Raw genomic sequence first — 22,218 nt, forward strand, 5'->3', positions numbered from 1 at the left:
TAAATTCTGGTATTTTGGTTTGTGAAAAAAACAGGCTAGCATTAAGCTCAGAATTATCTGTGAACACCCAGAAGTTTTAAATCATTTCTAGCACGCTTACTTGATACGTTAAAGCAACTAAAACAAAACCCCAACCACTCTACAGTAAAAATAATACTTGCCAAATGTTTAGACTTACTTGAGTTGATGATCATTCCTTAGTACAATAAGAAAAAAATATAGTTTTCATTTTATGTTCGAGTTAGCTGCTGCAGCTGCAGAGGTAGGAGAATCTCCAGGAAGATTAAAAAGAAAAACTCTCCAATTCAACAGCTCTCACAGATGCAGAAAGACAGGAAAGTGACCATGAGAGCAGAGCTGTGAGTAGCCAGTATCTGTGTGTGGTACTTTTCAATTGAAAGCCGGTAACCGAGACTTGTGAGCTGTTAGTGACGTTTTGCAGCAGCAGCCTGCGTTAAATGAGAAGCCTCTTTGCAGAGGCTCTGGCCATGCCCATCAAGAGTGAAATGAGGAAGGTTTCTTCCTTTTCTTTAAAGACCTGGTTATGGTCATCCATGCACAAGTAAACTGCAGGTTCCCTTGCTTCAATTAATGTTCTTCCTAGAGGGAATATTACAAAGTAGATTGAAACAAAAGCAGCTTCCCTTCACCAGTACCGGACACATTTTTGCTATATTCTGCCCATTTTTTTTTTCTCTGTGGGACAGGGCACGGAAGTTTCAGGGTCTTTATTTTTGCTGGTTGTGGACAGAAAACCCCAAACTGTCGTACTTCTTACGGTACAAGCACAGTTTTCCCTCTCCACTCTAAAGATGATTGCAAACTTTTTTCCTGGCTTTTATTTATAGTTGAACTGATCCAGATTCTGACTGCCAGGCACTAGGAAAAGTTGCTTTTTCAGCACAGAAACCTGGGTGTGAGTCTCCACACCAAAGAAAAAGAGACATAGTTAACGCAAAGTGGTGTTGAAATCTGTGCTAGAAGTGACTTTTCCATCTAGAGCTTTTCCCCAGAATTGCATGTCTAAAGCAAATGAAAATCCCACGAACTAATGGGAATGCAGTTAAGTACCCACACCACTATGGACTGGAGAAGCGATTTGTCCAGAAGACAGCCCCGGATACCTTTCCCTTTATTCCGTGCTTTAGCCTTGCCGTTTGTCAAATGCTGCGGGAGGTTAGTCCCTGGCAGAGTTAGTTAATTAATATTGCAAAATAGTATCGCAGAATTTAATTGAATGTAAATGGGAGGCAATTAGATGTATTATGTAGGCAACTGAGTCTTACACAGAGCACATATAAAGAGGATGGGATTAAAAAATCATAGTAGGAGCCATTTAAAAAGGGGTTTGTCATTTCCTTAATGCAATGAATTATTTGGTAGTCTGAAGAGACTTCAGAGGATGCTTTTCCAAATCCTAAAGTGAACACTAGCAAATAAAAGGAAAGAAGCAGCGTACCAGACTTGTAAAAGCTGGCTGCTCAATTAAAAGGTGCCTTCTATGTCACCAAAGGGGGAGCGACCTGGGCGCTTTGACTTACGCATCCTGTCCTGTTTTTAGATGTGCTGGGTTAATCTGGGGGCCAGGTGGAAGAGGACAACTGAAATGGAGCTAAATAGCCATGTTTAGGGAACTGACTCCCCTGAGAAATACCAAATTTGCAGTATAATCTCACTTCTTGTACCTTTGAGAAAGTGCCCTACTTGCTCTCAGCCTCGCCGTGCGTGTCACCGTGTAGCACGCTTATCATATGTCTGTAGGATCCTTGCACTATTTATAAATGTTATAAAAATTCTCCATCTCTGTGTAACTGATACCCATCTGGAAGTAATTTGCAAGTGATTGAAACAGCAATGGTCAGAGTCAGCAAGGAGCAGACCACCAACAGTTTTGCCACAGCAGTTAATGAAGTGTATTCTCCAGAAAATGCTAACATAAATATGCTGCAGCCCTGAACTTGATATGGAAACTAAAAATCCTTGAAGAACTTGGCCACAGTTTTCTAACCACACCTTAAAGTATTTATAGAAAGCTAGAAGAGGGAAATATAGTTAGATAATGGGGTTTTTTTTGAGAGCAGAAACCAGTTTCCAGTGTGAATTTTTAACTAGGAGAGCCAGGCTGTGTTATGTTTTGATGCTCTTCTAAATGGTTGCAGTTCCTTCTAATATTGTTTTCTAAAGTAATCCGAAGGATTTGAACTCTATGATAATCCCTAAAAAGACACTCTCCCATCAAGGAACGCAAATCAAAATTATTTTTATTTTTGGCCAGTTTTCCAGTCTAGCTTCAGACAGTCGAACCACTTGAATAAGGCGAAAGTCTCCCTGAGTTAATGACTTTTTACCCTTGTTATGATTTCCACTCTTAACCCTTTAAAAATATTGTTGTATTACTTGCTATGCGCTGGCGGGGAAGGTTTAGATGATGAGGGTTTGGCTTGTCTGGCTGTTGGTCCACGTGCGAGGCGGTGGGGAGGCAGAGGGCAGCAAGCTGTCCTGCTCTCTGTCAGTGGGGTGTCCGTGACAGAAGCACGTGGTTGTCCAAAGGGGAGCCCTGGTCACCCCGCAACCGGTCAGTCCTGGGCCAGCGCTGTGACCTTCTCCAGCAAGGGTTAGGGAGGATGCTCTCTGACTGTTGTGGTCTTGAAGACCGTATTGTGCCCAGTAATACTGCGAGGAAAATAATCCCTCCTGAAAAGCATCAAGAGGCAGCAGTGCTCAGTTACCTTCGAGATGTGTGCTGATGCCAGGGTCTGCTGCGTTTCTGGGTTTTGTTCATAGTTTCGCTTCTGTGACGCTACCTTCAGAGATACATTTTTTTTTTTTTTTTTTTTTTCCAGTCAAGGGAAGAACTTCATGGAGATCTTTATTTAATGGTTGGTGAGAATGGTTAGGGAAATCAAGTGATAAAAGGAAGAAAGTTTTCGCTTTTCTGAAAGACAATGCTAATCTGCTTTTGGAGAGGTGAATAAATGGCAAGTGAGAGACCGCACGCATGCAACTGTGACTTTTCAGGGAAAGAAATAGTGCAATTGAGCATTTGCTTGACTATTTAATTATATCCATGCTGATTACAGCACTAAGAGGTCCTGCTTAAACATCTTACCTTCCCCCCTCACCACCACCACCCTCAGCGAGAGTCTCTGATCACAGCTTTTAATTGACAAAGCATGTTTTAAGAACCTAAGGATTAATTAAAATGCATACTGGCAGTGAAAATGAGGTGTTTTTGCCATAAGGTTGTAATCAGGGAATATCTGCAAGGGAAATGTCTAGAGTTATTTTTCCTCTTCTCTGCAGCTGAAGATGACCACCTGGCTGAAATGTCACAGCTGCTTGCTTTTGTAGTATCTGTTTCAGTGTGTAATTTAGATGGTCCCCTTCCTTCTAATACCTGCATCGGCACCAACTTGTATTATCCTTGGGGAGGGAGGGGGAGTGTCTGTCATTTTTTATTACTTTGGTTTTATGAATAAGACGTGTTTTGGAGTTAAGCCAAGGCCACCAAGGCTGAGCTGTTAGTTTGGGATGCAGTGTCTTTCCTCACCCGGCTCTGGAACGTCTGGTGGAAGGAGGCTTTTTTCTGTCCTTCAGCATAGTGTCTTGAAGGTGGCATGTGAATGTTGATGAGATGGTGCAGTTTCTCTCCCTATCATAAACACGAGTCATTCAGGATTTGTCGCTGGAAGCTGAATGGAGACGAAGGGCTTGTTTTGAGTAGAAAAGGTAATGATGGATCTTCATGAGGAAAGTTGTCCTGATCCTTGTGTTAGCTAGCTGATGTGTGGGAACTGAGGCTGTGGTTAAACACTCTCCTGTGAAACTAGTTGGTACAATTGGAGACGTTACCACCGCATATCTGGCTATTCAGCCCCACTAGCAGAGACTGAGGAACGAGACGAGAGCTCTCTTCAGCTGCTGTGTTACAAAGGCAGCCAGCGTAGACGTCCTCTGTTGATATTTCAAAAATAGCCGGGTGACGTTGGGTTGGAAGCCGATGAGTGCTCTTCATCCATCTGCCAGCTCCGAATATTTGAACAGCTGGAGGAGGTAATTTCCTCAGTTACTTCAGCTTGAATTCCGAGAGGTAACGTTTTAATGAAGAAAATGCAAGGTGTAGGTTTCACGTGTGGTAGCAAGTTTAAAGCTTAAGCTTTGACTTGACCAGCTAGCATACATTAGAGATGTTTGCTGCCTTGTGTGCACCGGAGCTTCAGAAAGTGCGTGTTGTAACTTGCACCTTCGAATTCTAGTCAAGACAAACCTTTAGGCAAAGACTCCCAAGTAGAATTAACCACAGTCAGCTAAGATATTTTTAAACTTCACCTACTTGGTCTGCACTAGATGCTAAATGATGTTTAAAAACATGTTGGGCAACCTGTGTTTAATTAGTGTTTTCTTACCGTGCAAGTCCTAAATCAGTTTGATTCTGGATGAGTTTCAATCTTTCTGATACAAGAATGTTATTTCTGTAGCTTGGAAGGTTCTTACTGTGTCTAACAGTTGCATATTTTTCCTGTTTGTGGGGACAGATGCTAGTAGGTTGAGTAAATTCCATTGGTTTTAGAAGATGAGGAAGTTTCTTTCCAGTTTCTGTTTCTACATGTTAATTTCGAATGTTGGCATGGTTGTGTGTAAGGTTCCCAACGCTGGTAGTACTTTTAGAGGGAATCGAAACTTTTTCCTTATCTGTCGTCTTCGAGTTTCAGTGTTCAGCGTTATTTGCACATGCGCATGCACACAGGAGCTGGCTTGGCTAAATGGCCTGGAGGCTGAGTTTTGTGGTGGTGTTATGCTTCAAGACCTGTCTTACGAGCCTGAATTTATTATGCTGCCTGAGCTGCCAGGTTGGGGCTGTCAGAACGTATAAACCAGATAAGAAACTTCTGGAGGCTGAGCAGTAGCCTCAGAAGCTCTCATGCTGCGTCTGTCCAGGTAGGGTCCCCCAAAGAGTGCTCGTCCCATGCAGTCTACCTCCACCTTTTGGGTGCAGGAATTTGAGTGTGGGACAAAAGATGTACGTGTGCAGGCAAGCAGGTGGCCGGTTCCAGGCTCAGGCCTCAAAAAGAGTCACATGTAGCTCCGCAAAAACCTTAGATAGATGGAAAAGCAGGGGAAAAAAAAAATCCTGTATGTTGGAGGTAAATGCATTGCCCCTGTGCTCTGAGAAAGTAATTGGGTGCATTCTGTCATCATAGTGTCATGGTGCAACACTGTACGTCACCGTAAGAAGGCATGATAAGGAATAAAGTAATTGTTTTTACCTTCTTTCCTCCCCTCCTCTTGGGTGGTTATATTTTGTTAAGTTTTTTGTGAGTACTGAGGTACTCTTGCCTAATTAGCATTGGCAGATCTTGTCCTGGCATGGAAGTGGTAACAGTACTCACGTAAAGTTCTTTTCTTGGCCTTCTATATTAAAATTCTAGATGATTCTGATATTAATTTTTTTCCCCCCAGCTGAGAGAAGGTTAACAATTGACTTAAGTCTGAAACAAAGAATCATACTGAAAATTACTCCCATTTCTTTATGGTCATTCATTGTGAAGCTGTCAACAAAACCTGGGGCTTGTATTTACCCAGTATGTATCTGAAGTGGTTAGAAAACTGGTAACAGAGGATTAATTGCCAAATACACGTAGATTTAAGCCGCTTCCACATTTTGCAGTGTCACTTGCTAGATGCATAGCTGTGCAAAAGATCCCATGCCTGGAAAGCCAATAAATACCAAGGCAAGAGATGGTACGGAAAGATTGGAGCAACTTTGCGGATTTACTATCTCAGCAGTCATTTTCTCACACTCTCGTGTCTAACGATCAGCTTATTTCGTGATCTTGGAAATCTTCTGAACATCTAAATAGCACTCTCTGCTAAAAGCACAAATCTGTAGTTGATTCAGTTTTTTTCCTAGTTGATCAAGACCGAGCTTGGTTGCTTTCATCTCTGTGTCTCTGCTGTACAGACTAGGTAAGTGAAATGTTATTTATCATTTGGAAGGAGCGTGTTGATGCTGGAAGAGCTCCTGTCAGTGCAGTGTAGCAGCCCATCTGCTGGTCCGTACGGGCAGCAGAGAGCCCGTCTCCCTCATGTGCTGCCCTCTGTGCTGCTCGTGATGAGGCTGGTGTTGAATCCACAGATCTCTGAGTGCCGGACTCCTCTGAACTGGACCTGTCCACTACAGATTCCCCTCTGCTTTCGCAGCAGCGCACTGCTGTGGAGGTTGCTCTTACAGCACTGTGAAGTGCCCCTGATCTCTCAGCATCCACCCTGAAAAGCAGAAATTTTAATATTGGATATGGCTTTTTGAGGGGATGGGAAGAAGAAATAAAATCCTGAAAACCAGCCGCCTCCCCCCTACTCTGCCACTGAAGTGCTTAAGTTTGGGCGTCATGGTGAGAAACATGGAATGTTTGTCTCAGTTAGCTCTTTCTCGAGTAAACACGGTGATGTCTGTAATGATTGATGATTGTGCAGTGAGAAATTAGAGGGAGATGGAAATCCAGAGCGGCAGAACCTGTATCATCAGCATATGGAGGCTCACCCGAGCGCCTTGAGGTAGCTATGGAGGGAAAGGGCTACCACAGGGCAACATGTGCAAAGGCAATTAGGGAGATGGTGGCACATTTTATAAAAAAAAAAATAGTAGTTTGCTTTCTGCTTTGGAGGTGAGAAAAATCGAAGTTGCTTGCTGGAACAACTTGTCATTACTGCTGTAGATGAGTTGCTTCCAATTTTCAAGACATGGTGTTGTTGATTGTTTAAGACATGTCCTTGTTAGAAAATTTGTACAAACATGTGGTTTTTTTGCTGGAGAATACTAGCTGGGACCACAAAGGCAGCTTGCTTCAACAGCTCTGATTGTATAATTGTTTTAGGTTATATGTATTTCCTTCAGCACATATGTGGTGTAGCCTGGGGGCTCTGCTTCAAGGAGGTCTTGCCCAAATGCAGATACCACTTGCAAATTCAAAAATAGAGCATGTTTTGCATGGATGGGAATGTTTGCTTTCTTCAAAATCCATCATAATTTATGTCCCTGTTGACAAGAAAATAATATAATTATAAATATTCTTTGATAATCCCTGAAAAGCAATATCATAGAGCCATGTTTTTGTCTTGCAGTGGGTGCCGGCGACTTGCTGACAGTTTAACAGTAGAATTTATGGACAAGCTTTAGACTGCTTTTAATCTATCAGTTCGGTTTACTTAGACATTTTAAATTTTTTAGACAAGGAATGCATTTTGAAAACAAGTTATTACCCTGAAGTCCAGTATAACTGTGAGAGGGCTGTAAATGCTGGAAAGGAAAAGCTCAGGAGGAGAAGTGCCTACTCAGCTGGATGGAGTTGGTGCAGTTTCAGTGCTGGTTGTAGTTAATCGCTTTCTTTTTCGGTCCTGATGTGTCTTGGCTTCTGTACTCATGATTTTATAAATAATGGGTGAGGTTGTATAATACTGAAAGTACTGCAAGCAAAGGAGAAGGATACAAATGCATTTTCCATTAGCAGCAGCAGAATAAAGTATCCATTTAGTTAAACTGGCGTGGAAAAATTGGGAGTAGTAGTCTGTAGGTTATTGATGGCTTCACAGCAGTGTAGCAGGCTGCAGCTGACAAAAGTCCCAAAGGGGCTGTTTGCTAATCGCAGATAAGCAAAACGAAGTTTAGTCCGATGATAACGGCTTCCACTGACCAGCCCGGCCCCTTGCACAGCTGCCCAGCTTGGGTGGGAGCCGTCAGCGCAGGCATGCGCCCTGGCCGGGAAGGGGGTCTCGGCTCGGGGGATGCGGTGAGCCCCTGCTCTTCTCCTGCAGATGACCGTACCTCTCACGTAAAGCTTCAATCTTTGATGAATAAGTGGTGGCACGTAACTAACTGTGCATCACCTCTTAAGGAAACCAAAATCTGTTCCGCAGTGGCTGCTTTTCTGGAATAGGTGGAACCTGAAGCTCTTTCCTTAAGTTTGAGAAAATTGAATCCATGATCCCCAGCCGGTGTGTCTGAGGCATTTTCAAAGGTTACTTTTGTTTCAGGAGAGCATGAAGTAAAATTCAAGTTGGTGTCGGAAGCACAAAGAACCCTGAAAATGGTGATGTTAGGGACAGGCATGTGAGGATGGCAGAATAGCTTGAAGTCAGCAAAACCCTAGAGAAATCGCAAAAGTGCAAGTGGAGAAGCAATGAAATACTTTCCAGTGGGATGAAAATAGGTAGGTAAAAGTTGGAGAGCTAAAAAGATCCTGAGTGGGCAGAGGGGCAGTGGTGCATGGTCTGTAAGGGATGTGGAAAGCTCAGCCTTGACTTGATCTTGAATTAGGAGTCTTAGGTCTTACCAGAAAGCAGCTGATGTACAAATAAAAATAATAAATCAGGTGACTTACTATGACACGCCAGGATTGCAATCTCTGTCCTTAATACGAGTTTTCATTGAAGTACGATTACAGTTGATCCATGGAAAAAGTAGACAGTGTATTATTACCAGAGACAAGATGGACAGATAAGGTTAGGAGGATCCCAGAATACCACCAGGAGGGGAAAAAAAAAACCCCCAACCCCCCAAAAAAACCCCCAAAAAACAACACAGCAAAACCACTTTGTGTATGTGCATGAGATACCCGGAAGGACAGAAGGAGACCTAATTCTTTGTTCAAGTAACCTGACGTTCACCGCCATCTGGCATGCAAGACAAGAAGAGAGGTTTCCAGGTAGCTTGTATTTCATCCTATCAAAACGAGAGTGATGGTTTTAATTGTTAGAGACAAAAATGTATCCCTGGGACATCCTCCCTGATTTTGGCGTGACATCAGTGATCAACTTGGCTTGGTTAACATGCAGCCGGGTTGCCAGATTCATAGTTGCAGAAGTTTTAAGTTCCCAGAAGAGAGAAGGCAGTCTTTGCTGCTTTCAGAAGACTTTCAGTGCAAAACGTTATGTTTGCTCCGTATTCTGGGAATGAGATACCGTGGAAAATAATGCCCCAGCCAGACTGTATCATGATTTGTGTAGTAACAACAGTGACCTCTGCAGCTGGAGACCACTGGCCGTGTCACTTAAAATAATGAGTAGAGGCTATTGCTCACCTGTATATGATGGGATAGCGGAAGTATTTTGTCCCCTGTATGTCCTACTCTGTTGTCCTGCTGTGTTGAAAGAGATTCTGTCTATTTGAATTTGTCCAAACTCACAGAAATTTTGTCCCATTGGAACACTCAGTTTTTTAAAGTAGAGGACTACGGTGTTCAATACTAGGCTTTTACAAGGAGATTGCTGACCTAGAAGGAAGGTACGGAATGTAGTTGTAGGTTACAGCTGTGATTCCGCTGCAGAAACCTCCAGGGTGTAACTCAGATCCACTAATTCAGGATACCTGTGCTCCTGGGCAGAGTTTCCAAATGAGGGGAGTCAGGATTGAGGTAGCAGGAAAGCTCCTGTCCAGTGAGATACCCATTTACACCCCACTTCAGGTGATGCCTGGAGAAGAGACAGCAAATGAAGTTTTTGTAGCGTAGCAGGGCTCTTGACAGTGGTCTGTGCTGCCTGTAGTGTCTCTGTGGGTGAACCTGTTTTCCAGTCCTCTCCCTTCTGGAGAAGGAGCTCTAACTAATGGGGATGTGCCTGGACTCAATAACAGTACATGGACTTTTGGACCAGGTCTCTGAACCTGTTTCCACTCGGGATGAAGAGAGGGATGGTTACATCGCTTTTGCTGCGTGAATGTAGGGCTGCCTTCGGGTGCTGCTTCGTTGTGGTATGAAGTTGTCCCACCACAGAGAAGAAGTTTCCAGAGCTGGTCCTGAGCAGGTTAGTGAGTCTTGCAGCGAGGAAAGTTGCTGCTTTTCTGTTGTGCTGGCCTTTGGGGCTTGGTGAAGCTGTGATTATCCTTAGCCTGTTTACTCTGTGTGTGTGTGTGTGAGAGAGAGAGAAACAGGGGGCCTTTTAAAACACTTGGTTTATACATGATATTTGAAAATCTGAATGCAACTATTTTTGAGGCATGCTGAAAGGGGGTAATGTGGAAAACCTGACTGGACGATTTCAGTGATGTCTTAATTTGCATGTTGTACGTGTGCTATATTGCATGCTCATATTTTTTCATTTCTCTCTTGTAAAACAAACCTGGTTAGGTAAAGAGATCTTTCCATCCTCTCGGGTGCTGCATGCCGCGGCAGAGGGAAGCGCGCTGAGAGCGGCGCGTGATGCGTTGGGCTTCGCCTGCTGGAGAGCTGCAGTGGAACAAGCAGCCACGCTCCCCAAGGCTAGGGCCTGAATGATAAATGTATATTTGGCAAACTGATTAGTAAAGCCTTTGCACACTTGGCTAGTTGTATCCTGTTTCCTGGAAGGTTGCCAGATGGAGGAGGAACGGAAATGTAATGGATTGCAAGGGTTGGTTGGTTTTGTGTGTTGGGGTTTTTTTTCTGTTGGTTGGTTGCAAAAAGGCTGAATAAACAGGAGTTGCCTTGAGGTAGGCAAAGTCTTGCCATTTGAAGTCAAGCAAGCCTTGCTGTGGCTCAGCTGTAATTTGTTTCCAGTGCTCTGTAGCTCGTGTTAGTGACACTCCGTGAGGTTGGGGGAGGCCATTCAACTGGATTTAGTTTAGCTCTTTTAAAACAAATTGTAATCCCCCACCTCTTCGGGGGGAGGGAGAAGTTCCAGCAGATGCCTGCCGAGCCACCCGCCGGCCCAGTTAACGGGGAGTCTCGGCAGAGCTGCAGCCAGAGCTGCCTGAAGCCTTTACCAGAGCTGCTGCTTCTGGAATCCTGTGGTAGGTAATCAACATCAACTAGTAGTGTCTGAGTGCCAAAATAATTTGGTGCTATACCCTCTGTTAAATTTTGCTTGATTTAAGGATTTCTATTTTGATGTTTTTGAACACTTCTGCAAAACAAGTGTTTATTTTTAGATTAGTGGTGCTCTGGTGTAGGGACCCAGCATGTGCCACTAGTATTTCTGTTTACAGTGAACTTCTTGGGAAAGAAAGCCATTAAATGCTGCAAACTTCCCTCCACATCCCTCCCAATAAAGTTAATACAGTTGATTTTGGCAGCTACTGACAACAAAATGGGTTTTAGGGGAGTGTTGAGTTGCCATCCAGAATTTTTCTGTCCTGTTAAAAATTCGAAGTATTTGAAAAATGTTACAGCCCTGAAATCCTGAGGTTGTTTGCAGACAGGAGATTTCAAGAATAAGTATAAATTGATTCTTTTAATTTTTCTTCTGGCTTCAGAGCTGTTTGGTTATACACAAGCCATGCAGACAACCTTTTTCTCAGCAGTCAGGAGGTGTCTTTTTTTTTTTTTTTTCTTTTTTTTTTTTTTTTAGGAGAGGACGCTGAGATTTAAGCTTGGAATGTTGGAGCCATAGCTGTAGTGATTGGAGTGGGCGTAAGAATACAAAGGCTAATTAGCAAGGTCTACTTTAACAAATAACAGTAACACAGTTTTCTAAAGTGGAATAGTATCTGCTGCTGTGGTCACCTTCCCGTTCACAAGAAGCCATCCTCTGCTCCCTTGGCTTATAAATAAAGCAATCTACCTTTGACAAATAGATTTGATCAACATAACTAGCATCCTTTGTATCAGGCAGCATGTTATTAAGTCATTTGCTGTGTTGCAAGCACCTTTATGTAGGCATCAGATACTTTGGGTAACCTCTTAGGTAGTTAGAAATAGGGACTAAAATAAAAACGTAATAATGTTCCTATGTTCTGGCACGCTGGTACTTGAGATGATGCTCTTATTAGTTCTTTCACTTGCCTCTTTGAAATAGTATTTTCCCCTTAGTGTGGCTGGCTTGCTTCACAGCACCCTGTAGCAGCAGAGGTGGGGTTTGATATTCTGTAACCTTTGCACATCGACTGGTTTTTAATTATTAACACTTCCTGCATTGTACGGAGCATTTCCACGAGATGATTTCATTGCACGACCTTCTCCACCATTGCTCTTGCTTAGCTGGGATATGGAACCAAGTCTGAAAGCAGATACTTTGGCTGAAGCGATGGCATCTTTTGGCAGCTATGGATTGCCAGGTGTTCTGCATTATTGTCTTTTACCCTTAAAAAAATACCTTGTGTCACAACTATTAGCCGCTCAACAAAGGCTGGACCACACAAGGTCTGCCGGTCAGGGAAAGGGTAAAAAGATTGAAGGAAAAAAAAGAGCGGGGGAAGGGGGAATGAGTTGTCTGAAAGCAGCTGTTCTAGCTGCTCTCTGCTTTGTGTTCTGCAGTGTCTCCTGTATTTATTACTTTCAATATCGTGGGGGTTTTCGCAATTTACTTTGTGTTTGTGTTGAGCAGTCTAAGTTAGAAACAGGCCACATCCTGAGAGAGAGCGTGAGAGAGCACGGCTGAGGATCCTGTTCCCTTTCTCCCTCCCCCAAAACAGTTTTCTTTCTTGAAAAACTTTGTCCAAATAGCTGACCAAAAAGATGAAATATTACCAAGATTACGTCTTGGTATTGTCAGCAGGCATCCTGTCAATTGTCAGCACTGTGAACGTACTGCCTGCATGTGAATATCATCTTCACATTTGTGATTCTCATAGAAACTTTCCCCTGCCTTGTGCTAGCATCTAGCCATTTGTACTGAACTGCATAGTTGCTTTAGAAACTGCTATAGATTAAAAACTATAAATTAAAAACACATGGGTACCAGAGCATGTGTTTCAGCAGAGCAATGCTCAGAGCCGGAGGATCACGTTAATAGTTGGTAAATGCACTTTGAAAACCTAGTACCATAAGAAGATTTTTTTTTTTTTAATCATTCTGGGTTGTGTTTTTTTTCCTAGGATGTTTGCAAAAGTGTATCCCTGAGGCAGAGTAATGCATTCTTGTCATGAAAAATGTGCAGTGGCTAAAATAACTGTTGCAAACTTGGAAGATCATGAATATGGCATAACTGAATGCAAAATGCTAGTTGCTTGCAAGATTTGATATATTGGTGATTTTCCTTGTTAGATGGTTGTAGAAGTACTGTATTTTGTGACTGAAATTATTATTGCAATTTTTTTCCAGGCGACTGGCTGGCAATGACCTTTCTTTTATCCATCCAAAGGCCTTGTCTGGGTTGAAAGAACTCAAAGTTCTGTAAGTAATCGGGTTTTAGAGCTTCGTAGCTAGCTGTATGCTTGCTTAGTGCACAGCCAACCTCTTTACTGGTAGGCTGGAGGAAAATTTTTCTTGGCTCCCCCCGCCAAATTACAGCACTACTTTTTTGTTGTTGTTGTTGTTACAAAGCCTGCTGTAAGTGGTGATGATGAGCAGTGGTGAACTTGACTAAACTGTAGTTATTGTGTTTAATTAGAACAGTTACTTGCTTCTGAAGTATATTTTGTAGCAGAAGAATCCTAAAAGGTGTATGTAAAGCTTTTTCTCCTCCACCCCCTCATCTTACTATGACTTACACTTACAGGTGCCCAGACATTAACAGGTAGTACTAGTATTTACAGAGATTTAAAACACTGTTTGACCTTTAAACCATCCCATACCACTGATAAGAAATAAGTCCTATCATTTGATGCTTCTGTAGGTGAAAATGACTATTAGGAAAAAAAAAAAAAAAAAAAAAAGATTAGAATTGTGTGCCCTGTTTCCCATATCTTGTTTTCCTTTCTGAGATAAGGATATTAATTTCAACTGTTTTTCCATAGCTAAGGATAAAAAGAGCTTTCTGTTGTTGGGGATTTTGAAAACCTTTCTCCAGAAATGGTAGCATTTATGCTGATGTAAATATTTTCAGTTGCTAGTAGGGTAACAGATAGTTAATTAAACAGATAGTTAAAAAAAAAAGTGTAAAAGGACCCAGAAGTTGTAACAGAAGAAGCACAAAGAGACAGCATAAGTGGGGTATGGATGAGGAAACTGCCCATCTGCAATATTACTTATGATGATTTGTAAATTGAATGCAGAATGTCAAGGCTCTTGAAGGTACATCCGTCAGGATGCTCGGCACTAGAAATGCCCGAAATTCTAGCAGCTCTTGAAAAATTTGGGACTTGGATATTAATTGTTAACTTGTCCATTTGCATTTTACACCAGTATGCCCCAAAATCTAGTAAGATTTATAATGTGCGAGATCTCAGTCATTTACATTCTCTTTATAAAAAAAGAGTTCATCATGCAGTAATATGTTGTCCCATAAGAGAAGTTCTTAAAAGACAAAACCCCAGCCTAACGTAATTCAGCTTGGCTCTAGTTTCATTCTGTGTCTTTTTAATGTTGTGCCCAGAGGTGCTTTGTTGTGAACACACTTTGTAAATTAATTGTTAATGCACTGTGTATTGATGCGGCTTGAAGAAAAATTAGAGGTTTGTGTATTTTGTAGCATGTATAGGGTGATTTCACAAGAAAATAATAAAATATCATTCATTGTAGCAAATTTGTACTAGTGTTAAGTTGTTCAACCTCTTCAGTGAGTTCCCAGGGGAATTTCAGTGTGTTATGTCAGAGGCTTGTTCTCTGCAAATTAATGCTGTTAATTAATGAGTTGTAAATAAAACTGAAATAGGCCATTTTTTTGTTTCATCGTTGCCTTTGGGTATCTGGTCTGGATAATTCTGCGTGCTTTTGAGTATGCTAGAAGTCTGTGAAACCTTAACAGGACCATGGGCTCTTCTGTCACCTTTACTGTTGATAAAGATTATTGTCAAATTCTGCTTTACTGACACAGTGGCTTTTTGCAGAACACTACAGAACAACCAGCTGAAGACTGTACCGAATGAGGCCATCAGAGGATTAAGTGGTTTACAGTCCCTGTAAGTTTTTTTTACTTTGCTTTTGTTCTTGTATTCTTCTCCAGGTTCCACTTTCAGACCCTTTGTACCCGTTTGCTTCATTCTGTAGAGTTTTGAAGTGTAACCATGTATGTGTAATGCCATACCTGGACTTTCTGATACTGCACTTTCAACTGGAGCAAACTTACCCAACTGAAGTCCATGAAGAATTTTATTAGTCACCTTTGGTGGGGTGACCCAAATCCAAACTCTTTCAAAACCCAAACGCAAAGGTACAAGATTGCTGTATAAATGCACTGGCGGTGGAGTTAAACATTTATCATCCTTCTTGCATGTCCTGAGGTGTTTAAGCAATTTTAAAATGTTGTGCAAAAGTGAATCGTGCCCAAGTCTTTTGTATCTGGACGGGGAAAAGGGGTTTCTGGGAAGGAGTATTGCTTGAGACACGCATAGTATTGGTTTTATGGGAAGGTGTTGAAATCAGACAGACAGTTATGAATACCTCAGCCATTATTGCTAGTTGCTCATAAGATATTTCATATGTGCTTATACTATCTTATGGCTTATTATGTTTTATAAAGCATCTTAATCAGACCTTAATAGTTAGTTACAGCTGTCTAGGTGGTAGATGCTTATCACTGTGATGAAGAGGCGGAGCGGGGAAGGGCTTCAAAATTTTTCCTCCTTTCTGCTTGCCTACAGAGAGAGAGGGCAGATTATCTGTTCTCTCGGTGCCAAAATTCAGGTTCCTGGCCTAAGATCCTGTTGCTTTCAGTGTTTCATCAGATTATGGAATAGTTTTGGGGGAAAAAAAAAAGTTTTGCAAAATAACTTCACAAACTGTTGCACAGCTTTTGTAAAGGTGCTTTCTGCCTTCTCTGAAGTTGGATGTTGGCCGCCTCTTCTCATAGTTGCTCAGGTATTCCCGCCTTTTCCATCTAAAGAAAGCAGGGTAAGCAGAGCACGCGGCAGGCTAGGATTGGCCGCAGGTTATCCCGGGAGCCTGCGCAGTGCAGGGACGTGCCACCCCCCAGCGCAGCCGCGGCCCCACTTCTGCTGGGCTGCTTACCAGCCAGGACCTCCCACACGTCACGGCTCGCAGCAGGAGAGAGTGGTGAGGTTGGATGCCACCAGCTGGCATGGACTTGTCCAGGTTTTTCGATTCAAGAGTAGGATAGATACAGGTTTCCATTTGCAGCCACATTCAAATTTAATGTCCACGTTTCCCTCTTGCTGTAGTGCGTTGTGTAGCAGAGGGAGTAGCTTGGTCTTGAGGGCTGCGGTCTGCTTAGTGCAAATACTAGTGCATTGTAATAAAAATCCTTCAAATTACTTGATGTGAAATAACCCTTTTGTAATTATTTAAAAAAACAAAACTCCTTCCTGGCTTCCAGCACTTCTGTGATGCCAAAAAAAAAGAAAAACAAGCTACTTTAAAATATACTTTTGTTGTCTACAAATCATCCATTTCGTTTTCAATGAACTTGCCTTTTCTCTACTTATGTACAGTAATGTTTGTTCCCTAATTAAAGTTTAAAACAGTAAATCTCCAGTTGCTGGTTTGCTGATAATTTTATGTGCGGAAGGGACAAAAATAAGGGAAAAATAATGAGTATATAAATTAAACCAGCACCACTCTCTTTTACGTTCTTTTTTTTGTTTTTTAATGATTGGAAAGAAGGTGATGTTAGAGCCATTTAAAAAAAAAAAGCAGACAGTTGTTGGAAAAATTAACGGAATGATTGTGTAATACTGTATAATGTAACCAGTATAAGCACTTGACAGAACATTATTGTAATTTAAATATAATGGTAACAATTTAAAGCTTGGTGAGGTTTCCCTTTCTGGGAGCTTCATTTTTCATAGGCAAATGATAAACTGTATCAACTCTGAGGAAAACGAAATTGAGATTTCAGAATAGGTGTTATAAATACGGTGGGTAAATCAAACTGGAAGTCATCAGTGTCGGAAGCTCTGGAAGATTTTTTTTTTTTCCTCCTCCCACTGCTGTGGATCAGGCTTTGCGTTTTGCCTCTCTCTGTTCCTGAGAAGGATATCTGTCTGTATTGCAAGATCCCCATAACTTGTTCAAATTGGCAGCAATTTGAGAATAAATTGGTGTTTTGAGACAAGTATAATGAGAAAGGTAAAGCTTTTTTCCCATGCAATTTGTTTGAATTCCCATGCAATTTTCACCAGAATGCACTTCTGTCATTTTAAGAAAATTCAGGAAAACTCTCAGTTTATTGCCTCGCTCATAAACTTACAGTGTAATTATGCATATCCCCTGCTAATGTCAGGAGCGCCTTCTGGCAAAGGAAAGTCAGGCTGGTCCTCTGAATTTTGTGTGTGAGCATGGTAACCTAAGTGTCAGCATGCTGCTTTATTAATTTCAAAAGAAGGAGAGAAAAAAAAAAAAAAAGAGGAGGAAACAGTGAGTTAGTTATTTTCCTCCAAAGGAATTTGTGTCAAAAATGAATTTCAAGCTACTGAGCTCCTGTGACCTTCTTCTAAACCCAACAACTCTGCAGAATATATGTTAGAAAACCTGCTTCTACCTTTTCAATAGATAATCTCCTTCCAAAACCTGCAAGTTTAAACATCACTTAACAAACTCTGTCTTGGCAGTTTCCCAGTTTGCTCTGAAGCATCTTTAGGGGGATTTTTTTTTTTTCTTGGTGAAGGCACAAATTACTTGCTCATAGAACTTCATAGTATATTGATAATCATTTGGTTTGCAGCCCCTGTAGAACTCTGCAGTTTCTCTCTTAATGTGCTCCAATTCCTAGCTGCGTAGGAAGACGGTTGCCACACTGTATGTATTAACAAGCCCCGTAAACATAGCTGGGTGGAAATTAAGAAGATGGTTACAGGAGCTTCATGATCTGTGATGTTTATATGATAGCTGGCGAGTAGCCACTCTGGTTCAGAATACTAAATGATAGCTCTTTATTTTTCTGTTTACATGGGATATTTTCCCAGCTTTGGCCTCCGAAGGAGAGTTGGAATAGAGGTGGTTTTTTTTATTGAGGTGAAATCTAGCAAAATGAGTTTTACGGAGTGGAAGCTCACTGTCTAGCACCCCAGAAAAATTTATCTGATGGGATGTATTCTCACGTTGTGAGGCACCGTGATACCTGGGGCTGTGGGACTGCATGACTGAGGCAGAAGGCACTGGTTGCCTGGCTTGTGCCCCTGGCTTTGGGTAGCAGCAAAACCTGACAAATAAGGAGCTTCGCAACTATAAACAGTAGTCTTTGATGCATTTCAATTCCTGCAGAGCATCGAAGGTGAGGTTTTGCTATCGCAAGGTAACGAAGTGGCGTACTTTGTACTTTAGATTTGGAAGTGGTGTCGGTGAAGTTTATTGGCGACCCAAGGGTCACAGGGAGAGCCGGAGGTAGGGAAGCGGTGTGCTGCTCCAGCAGCCTGGGCAGAGCCTGAAAGGACCAGGAAGCCTTTTCAGAGGGTCACGGCTTTAAGTGCCTTAGCGTATTTGACTGGTGGTGACTGACTTCGTTAACGCTGCTTGTTCTTTCTGAGCTTTGACCCAGAATGCGGGGATTTGTAAAATGGTTCTGTAAACTACAGTAACTTCTAGGGTTGCTCTAATTCACCCAGAAACCCAGCTATGAATTCTGAGTCGTAGCACAGAATATTCTAGCGCAGTCCTCAGTGTGTGACTAATACTAGAACTATGTTACTTAAAGACTTCTACATGCTTTGGAAAGGAGTGTTGTATTCCATTTAAATTCAAAAAAAAACCCTAATTGCCACTAATTTTAGCAAGCATTTGCCATCAAATCCAGGAGTCGTTTTTGAAAGCTTGTCAATAGCTGCTATCGGAGCTATTGAAGATGATTTATGCTAATTGTATTCAGGAATCACCGAGTTACTGTCCCTGCACATGTGCGCACATGCCCGCACACAGACAATATGAAGGCATTCTGCAGCAGCAGTTCAAAGCGCTGCAGCTACGCTGTTATGCCAGATTCCCAAACTGCGGGTATTGGGATGCTGCCAGTGTGGTACTCAACAGCGATAGCTCCAGCCTTTCTCTTCGTGTGGGTGTTCACCTGAGCTGCAGGGTAAGTGTCTTCATGCATGTGGTCAGCAGTCATTTTCTGCGGTGCCCGGTAGCAGTTCTGGCTCCCGAGCCTGGTCTGCTTGCCGCCGCTGCGGCATCATAACCAGTTTTGCAGTCTGCCTTCCTATCTCAGAAGGCTGGAGCAGGCTGGAGGCAGGATGAGGCAGGAGACACGAACATGCTAAACTGGGATGTGATTATATTTTCTGGGAGAGGCAATTGGCTTGGCCCAGGCAGGAAAGACTGTGGTCCTGCTGTGGGATCGAAAGAAGCGAGAGCAAGACCTTGCTTTGCAGGGTAAAGATGTACAGTAGAAGGGTGGGGACAGAGGATGGAGGTTATTGCAGTCAGTCAGGACATTTAAAATATGTGCTGTAGCACATATGTGCTACAGCCTTGCATTTCTAGCTTTTCCTAATTTCAGGAAGGATTTCTTACACTGATCAAGTTACATGTGTTTTTATTAACAAAAAACCCAAACCCAAATCTAATTTAGAAACACTCTGCTAGTACCGTAATGAAACTGCACGGCTCTAGGCGGTAATTAACTTTGGTGACAATTTTAGTAGCATAAACCATAAGTACGTTGAAAGGTGTCAGAAGGGAAGATCCCTGAATTTGAAGAGGACTGTGCAAACGCTGTCTTGTATCAGAAAAATACACAGTCCTTTTCCAATTCTGCTAATTTTTTAAGAGTGTTTTGTGACTTTTTTTGTGATTCTGGATTATAGAGTTTTGAAAGACAGGGGTATCTGGGAGGATGGTCTTGTCAGGGAGATGTGGCAGATGTTAATTAACAGCAGTGGCTAAATGAAGTTAAGAAGTGTTATATGGTCTTGCATGTAGTGTGCAGCTTTAACAGTGGCAGGTGGTTTTTCAACTAACCCAACTTTTAATGGGTTGTCTTCAGAGGATTTTTTAGTTCTGTGCTTTGCTGTTATTAAAAGGTTAAAGCGGACCAGCCCTCAAGTGAGTCTGCCTTAAGCTACAGGATTAAACTATTGGCACCAGAATGGGAAAGGAAGAAGTTCACACACATTTTCTTTTCACCTGCAGAACCAAGGCAAACTTAAATATGCTGAATATGCTGTTCTCCCTTGCATTTTTTATTTTCAAGTAAAGTATGTATAAGAGCTCTCCTAAGCATAATTGATTGTGCTGAAAAATCTTTAAATATGCAGCACTTTAAGTATACTGCTTCATGAACTTTATGAACTTGCTGAATGACAAGAGCCTCATTTTTCTGCGCCATGTTCACTTTTAGAAGCTGTTCTGGTTTCTTGAAAGTGAGGTAGGGGCATTTCTTGTGAGCATCAGGAATCTCTGGGATTTTTGTAGCTCCCTCTCCCCACGCACTCTCCAGTTGTCTGGGCTTGCTTCAGGAATTGCTAATGTTTAAATAAAAATCAGGAAATTATTTAGGAACAGAATAATCAGTGCAAGTTACACAGCAGGTTGGTAAAGATCAGCTGAATCCTCTATGAGTAATTTGCAGCAAACTTTGTATGATCTCTGACTGGTACCATGTTAAACATTTAAATTGGAGAAATAAATGGGCTGGCACGTCAGTACCGGTGGCTGCAGTAGCTCTGGCATGTATCATTTGTGTCTGAGAGCTGCTGTAAATTTGTCTTTGAATAAAGCAAATCCTTGTATTGATGTTCTCAACACCTAACGTACAGAGAGCTGCCGCTTGATAAAGCGAGCAAACGTGCCGAGTATTTTAAAGTACCTCTGTTAACACCGTGGGTTTATTGCCTCGCATTGTAGCAGAATTTCCTAGGTACCAGGCTTATCAGTACTCAACTTCAAAACCTAAAAATCTACTCCACTGTTATTTGAGTGATTTCTTTGTGGTTTTTGAAGGAGCACTTAAAAAGAGCAAAGTTGTTTAACGATTGCCATTGAGCCGAAGTGGTTTAACATGAGTTGGGAGTGATTTTCTTTTCATGAACGCCAATGTTAAACTCCTGCTACTAAGTACAAGGCTGTTAAAATTTCCTAGTGGCTGAAGCCTGGAAGGCTGCGCGTGGTCGCAGGTGAGAGCTAGTGAGGCTGGCATAGGAGCTGAGAACAAATCTGCGACGGTCTCCTCTTCCCAGGCACAGAGCATTAACACAGTGTGTGGCAGTACGTTCATTACGAATATTATTACGAAGGTGACGTTTACGAGATGTATCTTGCATCCACAACACCCAGGTGTGTTTTGCGGCGAGGTGCATGGCTGGCTCCTTGGGGAGCCTCTACAGCGATGGTGGCTTGTCCCAGGAGAGCCTGGAGGGACGGCAGGATGAGAGCAAAAGACCTTTTTTTGGTTCTCCCCTTACAAGCTTAGTGCCCGGCTCTGCCCCTTGCCTTCCTGAGCCCTCTGGGCCAGCGGGGGTCACACAGAGCTGCAGATCTGGCAGCCTGGCTGCACAGTGACCCTGCCTGTGTGGCCCTTCGGGAGGATGGGGAAAGAATAAACCAGATATTCCTCCGGTGCTGCCCAGGGCAGCTGGAGGAGATGTGTCAGTGTGGTCCCGGAGGCCTCCCCGGTGCTACCTGCTGGGGACACAGGCTGTAGGGCACCTGTCCTCAGCCGTGCTGCTGGGCAGCCCAAAAGGGGCCACCACTATCCTTTCCTGGGTGGTCACCTGGCCGTTGAGCCTTGCTAACCCCATAAGTGGGCACTGTACCCCGTACCGGCGCTGCCGTGCCCGCTCCATTGGCGAGCAGGGCTGCTGCTGCGCTTTGGTGCGGTGCAGGAGGGGCTTGGCTGCCTCCGGGGAGGTCCTGGGGAAACATAGGAGATGCGCTGACACTTCTCTTAAGCTCCCAGTGCTCCAGAAATGAATAAACGTAGCAATGTGTTTTCCTGACTCTCCCTGCCCATCCCCAGTGCAATGCATTTCAAGAGCCAGGTCTGTGCAGTGCCAGCTGTCTGCTCTCCGTACACCAGCCTACGCATGGCAGGCACAGCCCAGGATTTGTAGCGAAAAGCTTTATGAAAACTTGAAATGTGCTGGAGTCAGAATGATATTTTTGTGTGCATTTCTATTGCCATATAAATAAATATTAAAAATCAACAATACATGCATGTGTTTAGACTTTGGAACTTTTATTCACTCGGATTGAGGTAGGAGTTCATATTGGTTTTACAATTTCCTTTGAGCAGAGTCGATTGTCTGAAGACCTTTAAGTTGCTGTGTTCTTTACTTGTTTTAACGATGTCAAATACTGATACAAGGGCTGTTGGATGTATAGGTTTCTGTCATCCTCATGCTCTTTCTTCTTGTGGAGCTGGAGTTCATGTGAGGAGGGAACCTGACAGGTACTAAAAGTGAAGATGACAGCTCTGCAAGTGAACTGTAATTTATAGACTAAATTGTAAAGGTCTCTCACAAGCCAATGCCTATAGGGA

General features: G+C 42.7%; 1 protein-coding gene across 3 annotated transcripts in view; it reads left to right on the forward strand.

Moving 5' to 3' along the window:
* The window catches only part of LGR4 (leucine rich repeat containing G protein-coupled receptor 4), an 81,870-nt gene that overhangs the window by 37,468 nt on the left and 22,184 nt on the right, over positions 1-22,218 (forward strand). For all 3 annotated transcript variants that reach the window (XM_037401847.1, XM_037401850.1, XM_037401849.1), the window contains exons 3-4: positions 13,011-13,082; positions 14,678-14,749. In XM_037401847.1, coding sequence (XP_037257744.1) covers positions 13,011-13,082; positions 14,678-14,749 — 144 coding nt within the window. The remainder of the gene's footprint in view (positions 1-13,010; positions 13,083-14,677; positions 14,750-22,218) is intronic.

The sequence above is a fragment of the Falco rusticolus genome, chromosome 10 (genome assembly GCF_015220075.1).
Source record: "Falco rusticolus isolate bFalRus1 chromosome 10, bFalRus1.pri, whole genome shotgun sequence".
NCBI lineage: Eukaryota > Metazoa > Chordata > Aves > Falconiformes > Falconidae > Falco > Falco rusticolus.